Genomic DNA, 24,251 nt, shown 5'->3' on the forward strand with positions numbered 1-24,251 from the left:
TTCTTTTTTCAGTAGGGTCTCCCTTTGTAGTTCAGGCTGGCCCTCACTATGCAATGCAGGCTGGCCTCAAACTTGTGGCGATCCTCTTGCCTCAGCCTCCCGAGTATTGGGATTATAAGACTGCACCACAACTCCTGGCTCACCTTTTTACTTTCTTAATTCTGGGTTTCTTTTTCTATCTTCTATGAATTTTATAAGAAAAAAGTAATAGTACATTCAATATACAGTATATTGAAGTAGACTGTAACATTTTATAGAATACTAGTTGTAAATATTTTTAATACAAGATAGTGAAATATGTAATAATGAAATTTGGCAGAGTAAGGTGCTAAGTGTACCTGGTGTTATAAAGCACTGGTGAGTGACCAAAGGAAGTTCCTGCTGGAAAGCTTTTCTCTGTTGAATCACAGGCCTGGTATATTGGTTGGGCAGGTGATATTAGGAAGAATTATGTGGTTGAAAGAACAGGATGTAAGAAAGTCTGACTGTCTTTAGGTCCTTCATTTACTCTTCTTTTGGTTCTGTTTTTGGTTCTTGGGAGTGAACCCAGGACCTGGAGTGTGCTGTCCCGACCCTCACACCTGTCATTTATTAAAGTTATCAGTTATGCCCTTCAACCTCAGTCTCTTTGCTATGAAACAGCAATAGCAGAATTGCATGGAAACTGAAATAACATGATGAACATGAAATGTTCAGCATGCTTTAAAAAGCAGTGCAAGCGTATGATACCATCATTGATACTGTCCTCCTCATCTCTCTGTCAGGCAAGATGTGGTCAGTAGCAAGGGTCACCCTCCATATAAGGTTTTCATATACATTTACTTCTCAAATTCCCTCCTCCCCACTGCTGGCTACATTTCATCTTTGCCCAGCGTGAGAGTCCTTCCAATAAGAAAGCAGGACCCAGCTCACAGTTGCATGTTTCAGAACCTGTGTACTATGGGGTAGTGCTTTGTGCATTATTACGAAGATAAGTTTAGAAAGGAAAATGAAGGCACTCACAGAAAGATATTAACCATATGTGAATGATGTTGTATTGGGAATTTCTGTCATATTTCTCTTTCCTTGCTTTGGCTATCGGCATGTGGCTTACTTGTAGAAGAATTGGTATTTGCTGATTCCCAGACACTTGTGAATAGAAATATTTCTTAAAAGTATGGAGAAGATCATTTTCCCTGCCCATATTGGCACAGGAATGTCAGAGAAATCCAAAGATGTTCTAAGTCTTGCTAGTTATTGTGCATAACGAGTTTGCCCCAAAGATTCCAAAAGTCAGTAGAAATGGAAAAGAAGAAAATTTAACACAGAAAGTTGGAATGACTGATACAGTATATAAAGTGAGCCTTCCCTGCTCATGAAGAAGTTTCTCAAGTTTCCATGCTGAATTTTCCTTTGCCTCCAAATAAACTGAGTAATGATTTGTATTTTGCAACAGTGTGAAAGAGTATCTTTCAGAGCACCAAGAATATTGCCTTCATTTAAAGATGAATTCTAGATCTAATTGTTTTATGAAGTAAAATATAAACATTCAGTTTTAGGTATATTAAGCTTGATGAAATTTGTTTTATAGTTTTTTGTTCTTTCCTTTTCCATTAGGTTCTTGTTCATTCTCTTAGGCCCTAAGGGGAAAGCCAAGTCCTACCATGAGATCGGCAGAGCCATTGCTACCTTGATGTCTGATGAGGTAGGGAGTGGGAAGGTGGGGCTTTCTTTGAGAGTCCCCCTGTGCTGGTTTCCAGTTGGGGTTGGTGTACCCGCAAATATGCAATCACGGTTCACTCATTAGAATGGTGCAGTTGCCAGGCTTTTTCATGATATGAAGTACAGTCATTAGTGGAAATGCATTTATACAGCTCATGGAACAGAGTTTTCAAAAGTAATGCATGCATAATGCATAATGCATTAGATTTTAACTCAGTGTAGGAAGAAACACATAGACATGTTTTCTTTTCCTTTTTCACCTGTGGACCTGAGCATTGAAACAAGGGAAAATATTCTATCACTGAGATATCCCCAGTCTTTTAAGTTTTCTAAACATTTAAAATTCTTTTCAAAACTTAAAATAGTTTTAGTTGACATAATCTCTTTGCAAGTTGAAGTCTGATATTCCAGTACATGCATGCAGTTTGTGATGATCTGAAGCACAGTGGGATAAATAAGGTTGAAATCATTGTACGTTTTACGAGGAGTTAGAGTATCCCCAGCACACACACACATTTGAGGAGATGAGTGTGCGTTTACCTTGATCAGATCATCATGTATTTTCAATTCACAAAACTGATGTATGTTAGATATTCTTTAAAAAGTTCAAGATCATTGTGTTAACTTTGTCTCTTAAAGTGTTTAAGATATTAATTCTTAGAATTGAAATGTTTATATAGTATATAATTTTGGAAATTATGTTTATATAATAATGCATAAATAAATGGATAGCATATTGTTTTCGTCATTACAGAGCATATCTTCTTATGGTTCTCCTGTTTTGTGGGGAGATATGATAAATACCTAAAGTGTTTCAACAACTGTTACTGCAGAGTGTCTAGTACTTTGGAATCATGGTCTCTTGTAACAGCTGGGATGTTGCTATATGCATTTTAGGTTTAATAAAACTCTGAACTTGACTCATGGTAGGAGAAATGTTGTTAGAGTATAGGATCATTAATTGCTGCTTTTGTGTATTTCCAACTTTCTATATTTGGAAGTGTTTTGCTTTTCCATCATTGCTTGATTTGCTGGCTTTCCCACATGCTAGGTGGAGAAGCGGCACTTTTCTCTGTAAGGGCTTTGTGTGATGATAGTGCAGGTGGTTGCTTTCTTCTGGGTTTGAGAGCTATGTAGTATAGTTTTGCTGTTATTTTTCCTTTCAGGGAACACTGTGCCATGGGCATAGTGAATTCATTTATTTTTTGCATGTCTATAGTGCCTTTTAACATTTTTTTCTTAAGGTGCATTAACTAGGAATGCTTTAGGTTGCAACTTATAGGCATATAGTGGCTTAAAACTTTGGCTTTTAGTTTTCTCATGTAACAAAAAGTCAGGAGGTAGCTAGTTGCTGAGGTTGATGTAACTTAGCTGCTGAAAGATCAGCTGAGAGCTAAGGTTCTTCTTAAGACGGCATGGCATTTCATCCCATCAGTGCTGCACAGCATATGTCCTCAGCTCTTCATTTCATCTCCATTCAACATGGGAGACAAGGGTAGGTTGACACCAGGAGTGGTGCCTCTTTCTTTTTCTAAAACTTTCCCAAACAGCCTTTCACCTGTCTTGCAGTGAAATGGCTTGTCAGCCTTTCTCTGCAGGACTGGCTGGGAAAGACAGTGACTGTCAGCCTCTGAGAGGGATTGTAAGAGAAGATGGAATCAAAGCTGGTGGTGTCTGCTGCACAGGATAGGCTGGCACCTTTTGTTGCCCTCTGCCAAAGCCGCAGTCACCAAGCATTAAATTGTTATTTGATAGCTTTTTGAAAAATGCCTTTCTTGAAGAAATTGAGTAGAAATCTTTTCAAGTAGGTAAGGGTATGGAACAGGGGGAATCTCTTCTGGGGCTAAATAATTTGACTTTTGAAGTATGAAAATTTGGGTTATGTGTAAAGAACTTTCAGATCTTGGTTAGAAGAATGGAACAGTTGACAAAAGATTAGTGTACCTTTTGGAAATTCCTTCTTTGGAGGTTGCTTAGGATAGATTAACTTTTATCTTGCTAAAGAGAGACAAATGATCACATAGATAGATTCTTTTTCTTTGAGGGTTGCTGATATAACTAAAAAAAATTTTTTAGTAGCTCACATTATTTATGTGCTTGAGAACCGAAGTATTTGAATCTTAACCTTAATACGCAGCTTGAACTTTTCTTTCTTGAGTTATCAGTGGTTGTTTGCCCCAGTAGTTTTGTGTTGGGGGATGACTCGGTTGTATTTCCCCACCCTGTTTTCATCTGACTCCATCAGGAGTAGCATTGAGGGAGTGTTTTCTATAGTAGCATTGAGGGAGTGTTTTCTCAATTTCTATATTGAGAGGGAAAACCCATTTAAAATATCTATTTCCTCCTCCTCACCGGTATCCTTGAGATCAATGTGTGAATCCATGAAATAGCCTGGGAGTATAGCTCAGTGGTAGAGCACTTGCCTAGCTTGCACACAGCACCACTCTTTAGCACCACAAGAAAATAAAAATTACAAATGAATAAGTATTTTGGTTCAAGCTGAACAGCACATAATATAGGAACAGGATGACAGTCACGTCCGTGCGCTGTGGACTGTGCGTGTCAGCTTGATGTGGTGCGAGGCAAGGCAACACTTCCCTTGTGGGATTGACACACCCTTCTCCGTAGGTTTTCCATGACATTGCTTATAAAGCAAAGGACAGGCAGGACTTGATTGCTGGGATTGATGAGTTTCTGGACGAAGTCATTGTTCTTCCCCCTGGGGAGTGGGACCCAGCCATCCGGATAGAGCCTCCTAAGAGCCTTCCCTCCTCTGACAAAAGGTAAGTTGTAGGCAGCTGGGTGCCTTAAGGTGCCAGGGAACCCCTGGGGCTGCATTTGAATCTGGGGAGGAAACTGGGGTTAAGCTGCTGCCCTGATGTTCTGAGGTCCCCATGGATGGATTGCTTCCTGGGAACCATTTACAGGTCATGGTTTCACAGTTTCTTGACACTGTGAAATAAACGTTTAATGTTTTGATTTTTCTTCACTGATTACAAATTAGAGAGCTCAGATTCTGATGTTTGCATGTAAGACAGACATCTGTGAGGGTGTGTGGGGGGCTTCCTGTACCTGTGCAAATACCAGTTTATTCAAGATAAGTATGTAAAGATACAAGATATTGAGAAATCGGATGAGGTAGTTGAGGAGAAACCATTTCCTTGAAATCTCTTGTTGCTGAGGTGAAAATTTCCCTCTTACATACTTAATTCAACTGGTCTTGTCATCTGCTCCTTGATCTCGGCTCCAAATATGCCACTTTCAGAATTGTCTGCTGGGGTAGCAGGAAAGCTAGTGACCCGTCCACCAGGAGGCTTCATGGTGCCTTCCCATAGCCAGCCCATGAGGCTGCTGGGAAGCAGAGGAGCCAAGTGAAACAATGTCCACTCAGGCCCTGCTGTCTTCCTCAGAAAGAACATGTACTCCGGTGGGGACAACGTTCAGATGAATGGGGACACGCCCCGCGACGGTGGACACGGAGGAGGGGGCCACGGGGACAGCGAGGAGCTGCAGCGGACTGGACGGTAACTGGCGGATCCTTTTGCCATTCACAAGAAGGTTTTCTTTAGATCTAAATTTCCTTTCTAAGTTTACCTTCCTTATTTTATTCCTTTGTTCAGGCAACAGATGTTTATAGTGTACCTGTTTGTCATGGGGACTTGGGATAGCAGTGAATCAAAAGTGATGATTGTGGGAAAAACTAGAGTAGAACTAGGGGCCCTCGCCACGGGAGTCTGACGCTGTAAGTTCAGGTGGGGTGGTGAGAGGAGGCCTAACAGGATGGCGACCTCAGAGGAAGGTGCTGGAGGGTGGAAGGTGATCTGTGCAGGAGCGGGTATGGAGGGCACTGCACAGCATACCTGCGGGCTAGCAGCAGGCAGTGTGGTGGATGGGGGACGGGGGTGTCAGGGAGATAGTCACACTGGCGGAGGTGAGCGTGCAGGGCTGAGGCTGACTGGTGACAATGACCTGTCCCACACAGCTTCCCCTTCAACCCTGTACTCCAGAGTGAGAAGGTAGTAGAGGGTGAGAGCAGTTCTCAGCAGAAGGATATAAAAATATCCTTCCCCTGCTGTGGAAATCCAGGCATCCTGGGAGGCTGCAGCTCCTTTCCTTCTTGATTCTCCTCTTTCAGCTTCTCCCTGTCACTTTGGTTCAAGTAAAGTTTTAGGTAGGATACTGAAGATAAGACTCTTTGAAGAAACATACTGGGATTTTAAAAAATCCAATCAGTGTATCATTTTACTATGTGGATTAAGTCTAAAAGGATGAAATTATTTCCTCTCTTACTGACCCACACGGATTTCTCTCTCAAATTAAGAGGAAAATGTTTTTTTTTTCTTTATTTTTAGAGGATAAAAAATACAAAACTTTCTCCCCACCTGCCCCCTCTCCTGATGACACTCACTTCTGAACGGTGGGTATGTAGTCTCAGAATTGTGTTGCCAGGCGATTTCATCATGGTGCACATACCACAGAGTGCACTGAGACAGACTGGAGTGGTGTGAGCTTGTCCCTTTATGGGACCTCTCAGTGCAATCAGAAGTCAAGTTTAGAAACAGAATGTGTGAGGCTGGTGCTATTGTAACATAGAGTCTCACGATGCCCTTCTGTAAGTAGGAATACACTCTGCAGTACAGATAAAGGTGACCCTCTGCATCACCCTTGTCCTGGAGAGGGTGTTCTGAGCAGGAGCCATGGAATATACGGGAAGGATGAGCTGTAAGGTTTGCTTGGAGGGACACAGGCTGCTACAGCAGCCAGCTCACCTGCCCACCTGCTGAGGGCTCGGCCACCCTCCTCCCATCCTGCATCTGCATGCCTGCCTCCCTGCGCTCCTGGAGGCCTCTACCCCAGAGTCATCTTCTAAGGGGCCTACTCTGCTACCACATCTGAAACTCCAAATATCTCATCCCCATTTAATTTTGTCCTGATTTTGGTGCTATGCATTTACTTATTTAACTTGTCTGTTAGCTTTCCCATGTCCCCTGAAAGCAAACTCTGCAGGTGCAAGGCTTTTGGTCCAGTATGCTCACTGTTGTATCTCTGGAACCAGAACAGTGCCACAGTGTGGGTCTGTCAGAGATTCCAGTGAACATTTATAGGATGGATAGATGAATGGATGGACGAATGAGGTAGAAAGGGCGTTGTACCAGAATTACGAAGTGCCTTGTATGATATGTTCACATATTGAGATGTTTTCCATTAGGTAATGAAAAATTTTGGTTTATCCTCACAGTTTTCCTCTCATCTAAAGACAGACCGGATGATCCCTAGGGAATATGACACCTATTTGGTGATTGAAAAAGAGAGAGAAGAAAATTGTTTCCTGTGCAGTTTTCTGGTGTCATCCTAAGTGGTTAAATTGTATCTTGTCATTGTCTCAAGTGTTATAAGTACAAATTATTTGTGGTTTGGCGAATTATCTCGATGTATTTGATAGTCACTTATTTTATCTTTGTTCACATGTTTGTTCTCTCCCTGTCCAGGTTCTGTGGTGGATTAATTAAGGACATAAAGAGGAAAGCACCATTTTTTGCCAGTGATTTTTATGATGCTTTAAATATTCAGGCTCTTTCAGCGATTCTCTTCATCTATCTGGCGACTGTGACTAACGCCATCACTTTCGGAGGGCTGCTTGGGGATGCCACTGACAACATGCAGGTGGGTCTGCTGGGAAGACACAAATAGCACAGCGCAGATTGCCGCCCTCAGCCCTGCAGCTCCATTGGGAGCAGATGGCCTTTCAGTTACTCAGCGTGATTTTCTTTCTTTTGGTGGATGCTGCATTTTACTTTGCTTCTGGCTTGGCACTGTATTTCTAGCATGTTAGTAATTACAGAAATAGCTCGATGGAATCTGGCTTGAGTCACAAGTGGGAAAAAGAAGGGAAGGAAATGAGGATCCAGAATGCTATTTGGGCAAAAGCATATCAGCTGCTTTACTTTGGTGCAGTGCACAAAGGATAGATCCTGCTACCCTGAAAGTACAGGCTCAATCGCAATCTGGGAATACACACATGAGTACCTTCCTTACTCTTTGTTTTTATGTGAGCAAAGAGAGTCATCAGACAATACAATAATTTGATCCCAGTAGAATTCAGTGTAATAGATACAGCCTGGGAGCGGTTTCCTCTCTACTTGGACCTGTCTCTCATGAAAGATTCTGCCATGGCTAATTTGGAACCATTAATTGTAACCGCAGTTTGATGGTTACTTGGAAGGTAGTGGTTGCCTTCCTTTGGCATGAATAATAGGTACAGTTTTAGTGAAAGTAAGGATGTTTTAAATTCTAATCAATCAGAACAATATTTATAAAACTACATTAAATTAGTCTTTAAAAAAATAGACATTGGACTATAGGGGCTAAGCTCAATTTAAGCCCTTTTTAAATTGTCTCCTTCCACTTTCCTATATATTAGTGTTTAACCAAATGTGACATTTATAAATGCTACCAGTTTTTTTTAATGCAACTAATTTTAAAAATTATTTTTCTTTTATTCCTCCTTCCTTACCATCTAGATTTCTTCCTGAATGAAAAAGAAGATGGGGGCTATCTATACATTTATGTTGTCCCAAATACAAAGGAAGAAATTACTTTAAGCAATTACTGCATTTCAGTTTAAAATGCCTTGTGTATGAGCTTTGCTGCATAACCTGTTGTCTTCAAACTTAGAGCTCGAGGCAGCTGTTTTTTGTCATCTTTCAGGTGTCATGTGGCTAATGGGTTCAGCTCAGTGGTTCTTTCTTTGGTCCCTCATATGCTTCACAGTCAAATGGCCTTAGAGCTACTTGTTGCCTGGTGGCTTTTGGCTTGCATATGTGTCCCTGGTCTGGGAAGTCTGACACCTGGGGTCTGGGGACTCTCCACACAGCTTCCCACATGGATGGCCTGGGTTTCCTTGGGGACAGTGACAACTCCCCAGAACTCATACTTCTCTGAAAGAGGAACTTGCTATGCATCTCTGCTTGCACTCATGTGAATGTCCCCAATATTGCTTCACTCTCTGATTTTCAAAGAGAGGCTAGAAATTCAAATTCTCAGTGAAATCTTGTGAATTTTAAATATTGACAACAAGTAATGTTTTGAAAATAATGCTGTGATGCCCAAAACGCATGTATGTCTGAGAGACATACAGCTGGTCCATGAGAGACCAGCAGCACAGGTTCTGGAGACCCAGCACATGGGTGCAGAGATGAGGTACAGAGAGAGACACCTCCAGCCCCTCTCTTTTCCTGCTCATATGACTTGTCCTGTAATGTCATTAGTACATTTCAGAAGCTCTGATCCACACCCATGTTGGGCAGGTCTTCTTCATCTGGATGGCCGTATAATAATGATCACTAACACAGATCGTTCAAGAAAACAACAGTTTGTAATAACTAAAACTTGGAAACAGCCCATTTGCCCATCAGTTGGAAACTGGATAAAGATGTGATTTTTCTATAAAATGGAATATTACTCAGCCATAAAGAATGAGAAATTAGATTCATTTATAGGAAAACGGACACATATTGAGGATATACTCCTAAGTGAAATAAATGTCACCTGTGTAAATATGGAATAGTTTCTCTGGTGTGATTAAACTATAATAATACATAAGATCCTAATGATATAATGGACAATGTGAAATAGGAAGAAAGGGGCTAAAGGTGTAGGGAAAGTGGGAAGGGTAGCAGAAGGGGAATAAGGGAAAAGAAAAAAATGTGAGAAAATGAAACAATGGAATTAAAGTGTTTCTAAAGGGGGAGGAGAGGAGAGGGTGAAGGGAGAGCAGGGATGATGGGAAAAAATGAGAACCAAGACCTGTCATGTAAAGGTACAAGATCCCAATAATGAATGTAACTGTACTGTATACCTAAAATATACCAACAAACTAAAAAAAAAAAAAAAAAAAAAAAAAGGAAAACAAGCAAGCAAGCACCCCAGGCCAGCATGCAGAAGATGACACAGGCAGCCACCTATTAGAAGGCAAAAATCCATGATTTTGAGAGGGTGGTAAGAACAAAGCTATATTCTATCAGAATGTAGAGACCTTCTTGTGCAATGATTTTTAACATTTTTCAGGGATGTCTTTACAGAGGTGAGGATATTGTGGTGTTCTCCTGTGTGTAAGCTTGCTCCCTTTTTTAGCTGAATTGTGATACTTGCAGCCTCCTAAGACTGGGTTTTGGAATGTAGCATCTGAGACGGGGAGCAGTGTGCTGGAATCTGCTCTGATCTCTGTCCCGGAATCAGTTCCCATCTGACTGGGTCTTAGAAAAAGCTTTTGCTGTGTATATGTAGGCAATGAGCTTTTGCCTCTGAGATGCTTGACCTGGGAACAGCTGTGCGAAGGGGATTAGCTATTTTTTGGTTTTGAAGATTTCAGAAGGAACATAAATAGTTTGGAGCATTAATGGTTTGGTCCATAAATGGTTCGGACATTAAGTAGTGCACCAAATAACCATTTTCTGGATATTACTCTTGGGAGTTGACAACTGAAAGAAATGCAAACCTATGATAATATTTTCCAGCCATAATTTATTTTATTAATAGATTTTGCCATTGATAATTTTGTTGAAACTATGATTGTTTTAAAGTGTTTCTTTTTTTGTGAATGAAAATACTGAAGAACATTTTTTTCTTCCACATCAGAAGCCTTTTCATTCAGAATTATCTTACTTACGTTCTTCTTGACTGTGAGGTGGTTCTTCTAGCGGTGGCAGGAGCACTGGAAAAGAAGGATAAAAGAAGAATGATTGTTAGCACAATTTTGTAGAACAGAAATTCAACGACTAGTTTTATTGCAGTAGTTTAATTTGTTGAGGAGTATCTCCTGATCAAAAAGCTGTGCATTTTACTGTACAGAAGTTTTCATGCCAAGGCAGTTGAGGTCATCCGGACTTCGCTTCAGGACAATAGAGTATTTTGTGCTGAGGCCTAGGTCATTTCACAGGTCTCTGGAAGAGGTTAATTTGTACCTTTGCAGATGTTTATGGAGCATCTTCTGTGCTGTAAGCATTGTTTTAAATGCTAAGTGTACATAGATAGGTGAGCAGAGTAGATAAGAGTCCTGTTGTAGTGTTTCTATGGTTTAGGATGAAGGTGATTTTTTATACCCCCCCCCCATACTAGTAGGTGTAGTGGGTCTATTTAGGGGTGATTTCATTTGGCTTTCTGTACAATAGACTAAGGCTAAGCAGAGAAGCATTGGCAAAGTTTGAAATATTCTTCAGCTACATCACATGCCTTCAGAAATGAGGCAGTGGGTTATCTGCTCAGCACAGGCAGCTCCAGTGAATCAACTGAGAAGAGTGTCCTTGCTTTTAAAGGCAGACGGCTAAGTGATGGTTCACATAAGGCCTTATTGTCAGGCTACAAATAGACATGGGTGCTGGGTGGAAACATGTTGTGCAAACACAGATGAGTCACTGCACGACTGTTGTCTAAGCAAACTTTTCTGCCAGCTTCTGTTCAGGAGGTCTTGCCTGCTTGAAGATAGGAATTTTTATTTAAGAATTTGTTTTGGAGCTAATGGCTAATGAGATGCACATCATTAGAAGCAGGTGATCCTGGGAATTATGTAGAAACTATGTGCGAAATAAAATAGTTGAGGCTTTGATGTCTCTATAAAGTGTAATGAAATTATAATGCCAACATAAACACCTGCATGAATCCCTCACTCCAGTGTGTGTATTTTGTCCATCAGGTAGCTCTGAGAGGACCGTGGGGACTTCCTGGCTGAACATTCACAAATTTCTTGCTAAGTGTGAGCAATTATAGTTGTGTTTGGGCTTGTAGAAGTAATGAGCCTCTCTGCCAGGAGTCAACTAAGATATAACCCCCGCTGTGTCTACTCCCTCTTCTTAGAGCTTAGCAATAGGCATCTAGTGCATAAGCTTTCTGAAGTCCAGGAATAGTGCAACACCCTTATCTGTTTCAACAAATAGCACCAACACTGCTCTGGTCTTCTTGCTGTAGTGTCAAGGAATCAAGCTCTGGAGCTCCCCATTCCAATATCACGTCTCTTCTACAACTAAACTCTCTATAGCCATACATGGCATCACATTACAGTGTATTTATATTCTTGGTTGCCAAGCAAGTATACTGCTCTGTTCATTTAGATGTTTCTCATTAAATTGTAACGTGTTGAGGTGTGAATATATTCTACCTGGATTTCTTTACAGTTATGAGTCTTTCATTCAAAATACTACCTGAGCAGAACCTTGAATCAAATGGAAACAACACATATTTACGGATTGATGAGTCTCTGGGACTGAACTGGCATCAGAGATACTTTTGGGTACTCTGTGGCAGGTCATGTTATTTCAAAATCATTCTTCTTGGCCTTTTAGAATATAGAAAAGCATTTTAATTTAAATCCACGTTTGATTGTGAATGACTAAGCACAGTCTAGAGTGAAGACTGAGTGGAGAAAGTAATTTTAATTTTTTCCAGGAGTAAATATAATCCTATTTTCACAAAGCTTTTAGCAAAAGGATGCGGTAAGATTTTTAGAATTCTGTGAATTTTTTGATATTTATGGAGCCCAACAGAGCACATTTTAAGGGAACTTGTCTCATTATAAGGAACATTTATAGCTGGCATCTCCAAATTTGAGGCTTTATTTTAACATACTGCTGTGTTGAGAATTTTTAATCAATCTGCTTGAGTTGAAAATGTATCATTTCTTATGCACATATGATATTCCTCAATACCATAAACACTTCTTTACAAAGACTTTACAACTTGCAACAGCAAAATTTAGCCAATTAATAATTATTTTATGGTGTTGAGAATGCACAGTAATTTCACTTTACCCAAGGGTTCCCCTTCAGCATCAAAATGCATTCCCTTTTGAAATGTACATAAAAGTGACATGTTAACCTGTACTGGCAACACAGTCTAGTTTGAAAAGCTAAGTAGGGATAGTCCTGGGAATGATAAAATTTGGTTATTTTGGTCAGAAAAAATAAACAAGCCTATTTAGTGACAAAGGATTCTGCATTGCTTAGCTGTCATTAAGGTTTATTGGCTGTTGCTTTTTTGAGAAAAGAACTTTAAGTAATGTACCTTCCAAGGTCTGAATTAAACTTGCTTGACCGAAGTTAAGTGATTTGTATTTTGTTTTCTATTTTTTTTTCATTTGAAAGACCTTTGTCAACCCTTTTTTGGGGGGGTGATCAGAAAATGTTAGAGATTTGGGCAGTGTTGCAGTCCCAAGTGATGGTAAAGCTGAATATTTTTGGGGGGCTTAGCTATTTTGAAAACAGCTTTCTTTTTATAATAAGGTATAATTATGCATTGTAGAATATTGAAATGGTACAGAAAATTCTATAGAAGGTAATTTTGCCCTACAAACATCACTTAGAATAATCATTAACATTCTTGTGGCCTTGTGACATTCATGTTGCAATGTAGGGTACATAGATGAGTATAGAAATGGGGATTTCTGGAAATTAGGTCATATATGTGCTATTTCGTCGCATCAGTATTCCCTACAATCTTTGCAAGAAACAGATTTTATCCTTTTCACTTTGTTATGCTTGTGAGTTGACAAAGGATGGCTTATTTGGCTTAACTTTCTCTGCTGTTTAGTGAGAGTGATAATCTTCCCACAGTCTTACTATCAGTACCTTTGTTATACTTGGATCCTTCATATAGTTTGCTTTTGAGACATCTAGTTTTTTTCTCGTTGACTCATAAGAACTCTTTGTATAATAAGGATATTGTCTCTCCTTAGAAATGTTACAAAATATATTTTTCTAGAGCTACTATATAACTTTAAACATTTTCTATGGTTTCTTTTGCTATACAGATTTAAAATTTTATGTAGTCAAAATCTTCATTTTTATTCTTTTCTTCATGATAAGATTAAAGAGGCCTTCCCTATCCCAAGATTAGAAAAATATTTACCCACATATTTTAGTTCTTTTATGTTTTCATTTAAATTTTTTATCCATCTGGAAATGATTTTTGTGTAAGGTTATACTGGCATTTGGTGTTTCAGATTCGTGTTCACAGCTCTTCAAACAAAAAGTACAAGGCCTCGTGTCTTTCTCATCCTTATTAGACTGGAAGTCGAAGCTCTTTTGGTGAAGTTGCGGGCTCATATTTTTCTTCGTGCGGAGATATAATGTGTTTTTCAGTTTTCCCCTGGTTTCATTTCCTGCCTGTAACATAAACAGAGATCCGTCCTCTAACAGCAGAGCACGCTGGGTACAGGAGATGGCAAGAGGGTTGGTGTCTGACCTCCCAGGACAGAAACCCGGATTTTTAGGCTGCAGCTCCTCTGGTGAAATAACAACTGAGGGATTTGCATTCAGTCTTCTCAGTGTGGATGAAGGGTCTGTGAATTTTAAGCTTCCAAGGTAATTCTCAGGTGACCTGAATTTGATTTAGATACTTGCATCCCTTTTCTCCTTACGATTACTCATGTGGGCCAGTGCATGCTGGGGACCTGACATTGAAACTCACACTCAAAACTCAAGTGCCTTTCCAGTGACACTAGGCTGCACATTTTTCTTGGCTAAACTTCAGAGTCAGAGACTCATCCAGAGAAATTTAATTTTATTATTCCACATACTGCACAGTTCATATAGGTCACCACAAACAGGAGCTAAAATTTTTCTTTTTATGCTTAGAAACAAATACAAAATATTTTAAGCCTGAGCTATCATTATTAGGGATTGCATTATCAATTAATGCCAGTGAAGTATTGTATCTTTCAAATTTTACCGGGCTGCAGGTTCTCAGGTAGGTAAGGAAATCTTCTGTTTTCCTATCAGCTGTACCAATGTACTCCTTAACCTTTACTTTTTTCCATTACTGCCCCTCAGCCTCCCTGAACAGGGTTGCAACTATTATTCCAGATATTAAGGTCCTTAATAAAAGAGACATAAAACAATAAAAATCATTTTTTAGAGTTATATAAAAACACTAAATTGCAGTGAAGTTGAAATTGACAGCATACTTTTCTAATTTTTAATGTTTATTCTCTTAAATGTGATTGCTTTGCCTTAGCTAGGACAAGAAGTGGTCTTGTTTATGGTCTCTTGACCATAGTAGCTCAAAGTATGAAATGTTGGCATTACAGATCATGGTTAGATTTTGTATGTTTAGAATCTCTGCTCTTCCGGTTTGATTTCTTTTATGTTTGATTTTACTATTTGGGGGCTTGTCCTAATTTCCTTGGCTGTAATGAAAGACAGAGGCCATTTCTGGATTTACTGTCATATTCTTGTGTGAGCAGAAAAGCATTCACAGGTTGTTTTAGATATGGATTTTGACTTCACTGCTGTAAAAGAAGATGCACTACTTGTTAGGGCTGGCTTTAATGAAAGAAGCACCTCTTAGTGGCAGTAGAAATCAGGGTGTCACCTTCCCCCACCCCAGCTTGTATTGATTTAGAATTTGCTCCCGGAAGTGCAGCTGAGCACAAAGGGCAGCCCACGCCTCAAGAACTAATCATCATCTTTTTCTTTTCATGTCACTCTTTTTGACTTTCCATCTTCTTTCTCTCTTGAGGGAAAGAAAAATAATAGAGACAGGCTGGGCAGACAGAATGGAAGGCAGCGAGGGGAAGTAAACAAACATATTGTGTCTCTGCTTTGTACTGCACTTTATTCTAAGGTTTTCTTGTGCTGTTATTTCATGCAGTCTATGTATCTTCTGAGATAGCCACTGATTTCACAAAAGAGAGGATTAGGATTTGGAGAGGTAAGTGGCAGAGCTAAAATTTTAAGTCGGCTATCTATAACTCCAGGACATGTCCCTGCTGCTAAAATGCCTGGGAGAGGTCTTGGAGACCATGTCTTCGACTTCCTCCTCTTCTCTCTAAGTGTGTGCATTGTGTATGTGGTTACTGTGGGCCCAGAAGGTTTTATCCATCAGAGACTGTGCTTAATGCTCTCCATCTGATCTGACTTGCGTACTAACCCACTCAGGGGTAGAGAAATGAGGTGGTTTCAAGTCTTTGAGGGAGGAAATGATGGATGTCTGGATGTCAGTATGGGGTTGTATGACTGGACCATCCATTGCTTTCTGGTATCATCTTAATTTTTTAAATCTTGCGTGAAGAAACTAAATCAACAGAGATGAAGGGATATACATAAGATCACCGGCTCTTTGGTGGCTGGGAAGCCCAGGCTTTGGGTTTTCTGGCAGCCAGTTTGTTTGCCCCTTCTGTTCATCCACAGTTGGTGTTTGTTTGAATAAGACAAAGGCCGACCAGGATGGCCCAGAGCACTTTGTGGCCCCCAATCTGTACTTTTGGGAATTGATGGCGAATTCTTTCCTCTGAGAAGTCAGATATGGATGCGTCTTCATGACTTGTGGCCACACCTATTAAAAGACAGATATACCGTGTTTTTCTTTAAAACATGTATCAGCATACACTGAATATAGTAAAGCAGAAAAGAGATTTCTGGTAGTTCACGTTGTAATCTGCCTTCAACTCTAGTTATGGTTATTCATTATGTGAGATTATTTTTAAAATTTCTGTATTGTGAAGAGGAACATGTCAAAATGTGAAAATAGTTCTTTACTCAGACACACTGGAAGCGTCTTTAAGTTTAAGCAAGTTTCCAGTGCAATGTGTATAACAAATCACCTGTCTCTATTTCAAAATTATCAGTCACAGAATGGAAACTGTAGTATTTACCAAAGGGTGAAGTACTCAAATAAAAATAATCTGCCTTTCAATGTCAGGAGACTTCCATGAATCAAAGCCATTTTCTGGAAGAATTGTTTGTTATTATTACTGAATGAGCAGCAGTGGCTGTTGACCTTTGCTAGTTGGATCTAGGATGTTACTTGGGTACTTGGGGATGGCTTCTCCAGGGCCTAGCATTTCCTGAGTACCCACAGCACACGTGGAGAGGTGGCAGCACGATGAAAGGAGGAGAAACGTGGAAGATGCTGGGAGATCCTGTTTTGCCCCTGCAGAGGTTAATAGCTATGTCAAATTGAAAAGCCTAAGTTCCCTATTCCTCCTTTCTTCCTTATGTCCAGTCTGGGCCATGTTTTGATCTTTCAGTAGTGATGAGAAATAAGCACTCCTCTGAGCCTGATAAAGAATGATGCAGTCTGTCTTTGCCTACCATGTGAACTAGGGTGTGGCTTTTCCTGCCACATGGCCCTTTCAGGTGCTTAGCCCTTCGTGTATGTTGTAAAAGACAAAACAAAAAACCACTATAAAGGTATGGAAAGTCTACTGAATGTGCATAGGAGATGGAAAGCTGCATGAATGAGACAGCTGGAGCAAAGACACAGCTTTACCCTTGCTGAGGACGAGGTGTGGCTGGGCAGGTGTATGAACCAGAGTCTTTGTGCCATGTAGGGTGTTCATATCATCCAATCCCCTGAACCACAATTTCTAAGCACTTATGAAATCAAGACAAGGCATTTTGCTATCTTTTCTGGGTAAATGCATCTTGCTATTCTGGTCCTGTTCCTCTACAAAAGAACGAGCCAGAATGCTATGAATCGTGAGATGACCCTTCCATAATATTCCCCTGGAACTCACATCTACATGAGTGGAGTCCTTACCAGCCTCTCCTTGTATATTTAATGCCTAGACTTCTCCATGGACTGTTGGAGTGGGTTCGCTAACCATGTGAGAAGCCAGTCTTACTCTGCGTCAGCTCTGGGCCTGCGCATCCCCGCCTCAACTTCATTATATTCTAGGGCTACTCTAAAGGGTGTCACCTGCTTTCTGAAGCAAATGCCGATCTTGAGGACTTGCTGCTGCCAATGTCATTCTCAGGAGAATGTGTGTAGCTCTGAAGGAGTGTAAAAATATTTTGGGTAATCATTGCAGTGAAGGCCTGTAAGGATGGCTTTTGAACAGAGATGGGAGTTAGTATAAGTTCTGTAGGTTGATTATTAAAACCAATTTCTTCCTAATCACTTCCCATGTATTAAATTTTCTGTAAAATGACAAGTGGATGAAAAGTTGCTAAAGAATTCTTTGGGCAGAGGAAAGAAGCAGTGCAGTGAGGCTGGCAGGTGAATAGCCTGCTTTTTGGGAGTAAGAATCCGGACAGTGACTGTGGGGACCTCAGATTTCCTAGAGGTCTACTTGCCCAAGCGTAGACTGGGGTTCTATAGACTAGGGTGTGGTTTTATGCAATATAAGCAATATTTTTAAGAACAGCTACTTTATTCAATTGGAGAGGGAAACTTTCCTATAATATTTAATACATACATGGAATTACAGAGGTCACATAATTTTGCTGCACTAGGTGAATTAATCTACATTTATGTTATTTATATATTTATATTACTGTGCCCTTTAAATCTATATAATTTTTTCATTCACTTGAAAAATACTTGATTTTACAAATTTTACTGTTCAGATCTATGGCCTTATGTATGAATAAATGGTCTCTGTCTTCTCATTACAATTAAAATCTCTCCCTTGAGAAAATATAGTTATGAAAATGCCATTCTACAAATACACATGTTTTTCTAGCTGATGTTTGAAACAATGAAAAGTACAGGAAGCAAACTAGTTTGCTATCATCAAAACCGTTAGTATTGAAGGATGTGATTAAGAAAGGTAGGACCAAGCCTGGTATGGTGGTGCATGCCCTTAATCAGAGCTTCTGAGGAGGCTGATGCAGGAAGATCTCAAGTTCAAGGGTAGCCCCAACAACTCAGGGAAACTTTACCTCAAAGTAAAAATTAAAAAGAAAGAAGGAGAAAATAAAGGGGATGGAGATGCAGCTCTGTATTAGAACACCTGTATAACCCGGATGCAATTCCCAGTGCACAAAGCAAAAAAGAAAATAAAATAGGTTAAAGTCAGTTTGTAAGGCAGTGATTCTTCATGACATGTTTCTTTGTTTTGCTGTACAAAAGGAAATAACAGGTTGATTTTCAGAGATATAATTCCAAGAATTTGTGGCCACAAAGGTTTAACTGTTCATATCTGTACATTTATTTCTTTTAGAGATCAGTTAATTAAAGCTTTTGTATAAGTTTACATTGAACATCATGTATGCAGTGAGTTTTTTTAATCAATACCACAGAAATTGGTAGAATAGAATGTAAATCATTTTCTTGCTCCACTTTCCTCCCCTTTCCATTATAAAATAGCTTTGTATGTCTCCACTCCTACAGCATGAAATTGGGATGAAATGAACACTGAAGGTGACCACATGAGAAACATGTACTTGAAACACCAAGTCAGTTCCACCCATTTGGTGGGATTATTCAATGTGATTCTATTGATCTTACCTGTAGTTTTTCATTTTTTATTTTTTAGTCCATATTTGCATTATGTAACGATCATATTCCTTGTGTGTGATTGGTGGGTGCACATAACAAATCTCAGTTTCTTTTTTCATATTCCCCCACCCCCCTTGGCTTGATCTTCTTCCTTTTTGAGAAAGGTCTGTTTTCCTACTTTCTATTATCTGTCTTTTATTTTGCTCTTTGTTTATAATTTGGGTGTCTGATGTGAGAGAAAGCATGCAATATTTAAGCTCATGTGTCTGATTTATTTCACTTAACATTATGGTTTCAAGGTGCATCTGTTTCCATACAGATGACTCAAATTTGTCCTTTCTTGCGGCAGAGTTAATTTTACTGAGGACCAAAGCGATCTTTTGCCTTCTACTTGTCAGTTGTTACATAGGACCAGCCAACCCATGCGATGGAGAAGAAGCTAGTTTTAAGCTGACACTGGTGGAGTACTCCCACTGTTCACTCCTGAAGTGTTTCCTGGGGACCTCCTCATAACGTACTCATTGAAGCTTCTTTTCCTGCTGACATAGCACAGGGGAAGAAAAAAGGTTTGTTTCATTTTAACACCCATATTTTCTCTCTTTCAGGGCGTGTTGGAGAGCTTCCTGGGCACTGCTGTCGCTGGAGCTGTCTTTTGCCTTTTTGCTGGTCAGCCACTCACTATTTTGAGCAGCACAGGACCTGTCTTAGTTTTTGAGAGGCTTCTATTTAATTTCAGCAAGTATGTACACACACACACATACACACACTTCTAAACTAGAACTGTTTGACTGTAGAACATTTGTAGCTCAGGTAAAGCACTGAATAGTAACTAGGTAGATGCAAGAATCAGTCAGAAAACTGGAATGTTTAAGATTTCAAAGTCAAAAGAATCTTAAAAAATTATATAGTCCAGATTCATTTTACATTTGATTCAAGTGAGGCCCATCGATTGTGTTTTATACTTACTCCTTCAACTGTCCTCTTCTCATATTGCTTGGTGCCCCGGGGGCCCCTGAGGACTACAACTCCCAGCCCCTTTGCTCTCTGGCTTCCTGGAGTTTGGCTCATGGGGAGCCCCGGCAGGGCAGGAAGAGAGTGAGCAGCCCAGTGTGTCCCCGTCTCCTTGTTCTCTGCTTTAGCACAGCAGTGTGGCGGTGGCTTATCCTCTTGGACTTCCGCCCCTGTCATGAGGCCCTTTCTGTGCTCTAGGCTCTGGCGACTCCATGACTTCCTTAAGCTCTCAGATCTGGAGTGAATGATGGCTTCTTGGCATTGCTGGTCCTGTAGCACTGTTCTTTGTAAATGGCCCGTTCTGTGAATGTTTCTCAGAATCTCACGTGAGCATGCCATTTCCTGCTATATCCCTAACTAGTAGACTGCTAAAGAGATTACATGACTGGTTTAAAGTCACTTGTTCAGAAATGCAAAAGATGAAGTGTTCTTTACCTGTCCTTGGTCCCCAGCACCAGTTCCAGGACTCTACTTAACAGCTCCCGGGGCTCAGCTGAACCCTAACTGACGTTTGCTAAGCAGGTGCCAACCTAGCACTTTACATGTGCTAACCCATTTAATTCTTGTAGCAATCCTATGAAGCAGGGGATGTATCCTATTTCATAGGTGGAAAGGCAGGCACCGAACAGGCAATTAAATTGACAAATGTTCCATCACCAGCTGATGGTGGGGCCGGGATTGAAATTCCTACCTTCTGGTTCTAGAGCCCAGGCTGCTAAAGGGATTGTGAGATAGTGCTGGTGGGCATGACAATAATAACATCACTCTTTTCTTTTATGAATTGATGGGTCATTCCAAGAAGGGCAATGTTCAATTAAATGGATTATATAAGTGGCCATTTTAGCACACAACTGATTCAAAATAAAAATTGATATTCTGGTCTCTTTCTACTTTACTTGATATTGCTAAGAAAGAATTATGTTTACTAGCAGATCTCAATCCATAGAGTGTAGAATTTTTTTTTTCTTTTTTTAGACAGGGTCTCACTATGTAGTTGATACTGACCTGAACTCACTATGTAACCCAGGCTGGTCTCAGACTTGCAGTGATCCTCCTGCCTCAGTCTCCCGAGTGCTGGGATTAGAGGCATGTGCCACCTCGCCTGGCTTAGTGTAGAATTTTATAAGCCTTGCCAACATTTCCTGTTCAGATGGCCATGTTATTATATTGGGCATTTTAAGGAATTAATTTTAGAATAATAATTACCTGCATGGTACTTCCTGGATTTAAGGACTCAAGTAGAGCCTTTCAGCTGTGTGTGTTATGAAAAATGGTCACAAAATAAAGGAGTGAATAAGAATTTGAAACCCATTTTTCCTTAAAAACTGGCTTCAGAACAGTAAGAGTCTTCTAAAAATTTAAAGTTCCAAATTTTTAAATAATGTCGTGAGTTTTCTGTAGATCATTATTACAGATCTCTCTTCCATCATAAGTCTGAAGAGAACATTGGAAAGAATTTTATTCATGTCAGTTTATAGAAAGAGTCAAACAGTTTTTATATGTTTAAGAAAACATTTTGTGGGACAAGAAAGCTTTTGCACAAAGATTAAACAAGCACGTTCTGTAAACAGGAACAAACATGCAAGCCTTTTCAGAGAGATTTATTGGATGAAATGTGATCAGAGCCTTAATCTACAGAAAATGTTTTGAATCCTGGTTTGCTTTAATAATTGTAGGATAGAGATTAGTTCCTTTACTAAGCAAGTTCCTATTTCACTTTTGCTCCTGTTTTACTGTTACATTATTCCAAGTAATTTACAATATTTGGAAACAGTTATAAAGCGATTAGAAATAAATCACTATGTAATAGGTGGCAAACATGTTATTCACAATGTTGTGAATTTGTTCAACTCCTAATCCTTATCTAGATCCAAGTATCTTGTTGATCACTGTTTCCCAAAGTGTGTTTCTCCATGACTAGGTGTATTAGATGCACCATGGAAAACGTTTCTGGGTTCCCAGTCAGCCTGAGAAGTGCTGTCTATTACATTTCCCTAGTGATAATTCACTTCCTGTTTCAGCACCCTGCAGGATCTCAGAGTTTCTTCAGTAAAGAAACTGTTTTACTTTGTCTTGCCAAGATCCTCCCCAACATATCTTACCATTTTTGGAGATACAGGTAAATCTTTGTCCTGCAGGTTCAGCAGAGTCATTTCAGATCATCAACTTGTTGAAAAGTTTGTCTTCTCTTCTTGTCCCTTTGGCTGGTTGAAGCATATTACTTTCTTACTAAAATCCCATGGGTTTTAGTGATATTTTGAGTCATTCTCATTGAAGTCTGAAGTAAGTCTCTTAGAGACTCTCTCAGCTAGATAATTTATCAGTAGAACTTAACTTTCCCAGTAGTGTGCTTATTTCATGAGGATATGCATAGGATTAAACACTAGGATTGTAGACACACACATAAAACTGGAAAGGAATGGGAAAAACTATCTTCAGAAAGTCTCTGGAAATCTGTGGAAGATAGTGTTCTTCTTCACTGTTATTATCTGCTCTGGCAGTGTTTTCCAATTCATGTGATTTGATGAAATAAGTAACATTAATGCATAACCTATCGAGAGAAATACAGCTCATATGGTGGTGGGGAGGAGACTATTGTGTCATTTTTAAGAGGATCAGTCCAAGAATCAAGAGCTTTAGTTTCTGGTCCAACTTTGCCATTAAAACATTGACATTGGATAAATGATACAATTTCCATTGGCTTTGGTATCCTCATGGATAAAATGAGGTGTAGTTGACAAATTGGTATCTGTATTCATCTGGACACTGGAGAAATAGAACCCATAAGATGCATATGCAGAAAGAAATTTATTGTAATGAATTGGCTCTTGGTTTTGTGGGTTGGCAAGTCCAAAATCTGCAGGGCCGGCTGGTGGGCTGGAAACCCTGGAGGACTGGTGCTCCTGTTTGAATCTGAAGGCTGACTGCAGTAGAGCCAAGAAGAGATGATGTTGCAGAGGAGGCTCAAAGACAGTTGACTGGAAAATTCTCTTTTGCCTCTGGAGAGGCAAACCTTTTTGTTCTATTTAACTTTCAACTGATTGTATGAGAATTATGGTGAATCATCTGCTTCCCTAAAAATACAACAATTTACATGTTAATCTCTCCAAAAATACCTTCATAGAAATACCCAGAGTAATGTTTGGCCAAATATGTGGGCACCCTGTAGCCCAGAGAAGGGCACACAAACGTAACCATCACAGTATCTAAGACTGTTTCTCTTCTACTCCCCTCCGGTTTTCAGCTAGCACAGGTAGAGCCGTCCCCTTGTTCTGTGTGCTAGTTCACGGGGCCTTGTGAGTCACAGCAGCAGCATGTCCTAAGCCACAGGCCTGTGTTCCTTCACCCAGCACCACCCCATCTTCCTCAGACCCCACTTACTGAGTGCCACTGTACTAGGTGACAAATTGGAGTTTTATTCTACAAATGAGCGATGGAAAACCATCAAGCAGTGTTAAGCTGAGGTGTCTGATTTGCATTTAAAGACATCATTTTGGCTGTAGTATAGAACCGGGATTGACCAGGGCAAACGTAGGTGTCAAGTGTAGATTTCAGGTCAGAGGCTGTCATCGGGCCGTTCTTATCCATGATGCTGACTGGGTCAGTGGGAAGGAAAGTGAAGGCAGGACTCAGGGAAGTGTTAAGTGCCTTACTATCAGTCATAAGAGACCCATTGCCGCTATAAACATGGGTGCACATACTTCTCTGTGATATGATTCTTTTAGTTCTTTTGGAAAGATACCCAGCAGAGGGATGGCTGGGTCAAATGGAACCTCCAGTCCAAGCTCTTTGAAGTATCTCCATATTGATTTCCATAGTGGTTGCACCAGTCTGCACTCCCACCCATGTTTATAGCGGCACAGCTTGTAATAGCTAAAACTTGGAAACAGCCCATTTGCCCATCCGTTGGAAACTGGATAAAGAAGATGTGGTTTTTCTATAAAATGGAATGCTACTCAGCCATAAAGAATGAGAAAGTAGATTCATTCATAGGTAAATGGGTACATTTTGAGGATATACTCCTAAGTGAAATAAATAAGGCACACATGTGTAAATACCGAATAGTCTCTCTGGTGTGAATAATCTGCAATAATACATAAGATCCTAATAAGATTACTGACATTTAGAAATGGGAACAAAGGAGCTAAAGGTATAGGGAAGGTGGGATGGGTAGGGGAAGGGTAATAAGGGAAAAGAAAAAATGTGAGATAATGAAAAGATGGAAATAAAGTGTTTGTAGATGGGGAGGGGGAGAGGGGGTGAAGGGAGGGCAGAGGTAAGGGGAAAAAATGAGAATCAAGACTTGTCATGTAGAGGTACAAGAT

General features: G+C 40.0%; 1 protein-coding gene across 4 annotated transcripts in view; it reads left to right on the top strand.

Annotated features, from left to right (window-relative positions):
* The window catches only part of Slc4a4 (solute carrier family 4 member 4), a 300,898-nt gene that overhangs the window by 190,144 nt on the left and 86,503 nt on the right, over positions 1-24,251 (top strand). For all 4 annotated transcript variants that reach the window (XM_010606103.3, XM_010606104.3, XM_033758911.1 and 1 more), the window contains 5 exons: positions 1,597-1,684; positions 4,330-4,484; positions 5,112-5,225; positions 7,191-7,365; positions 19,521-19,654. In XM_010606103.3, the coding sequence (XP_010604405.1) occupies positions 1,597-1,684; positions 4,330-4,484; positions 5,112-5,225; positions 7,191-7,365; positions 19,521-19,654 (666 nt within the window). The remainder of the gene's footprint in view (positions 1-1,596; positions 1,685-4,329; positions 4,485-5,111; positions 5,226-7,190; positions 7,366-19,520; positions 19,655-24,251) is intronic.

Source organism: Fukomys damarensis, unplaced genomic scaffold (genome assembly GCF_012274545.1).
Source record: "Fukomys damarensis isolate Sample0158 unplaced genomic scaffold, DMR_v1.0_HiC HiC_scaffold_35, whole genome shotgun sequence".
Lineage (NCBI taxonomy): Eukaryota > Metazoa > Chordata > Mammalia > Rodentia > Bathyergidae > Fukomys > Fukomys damarensis.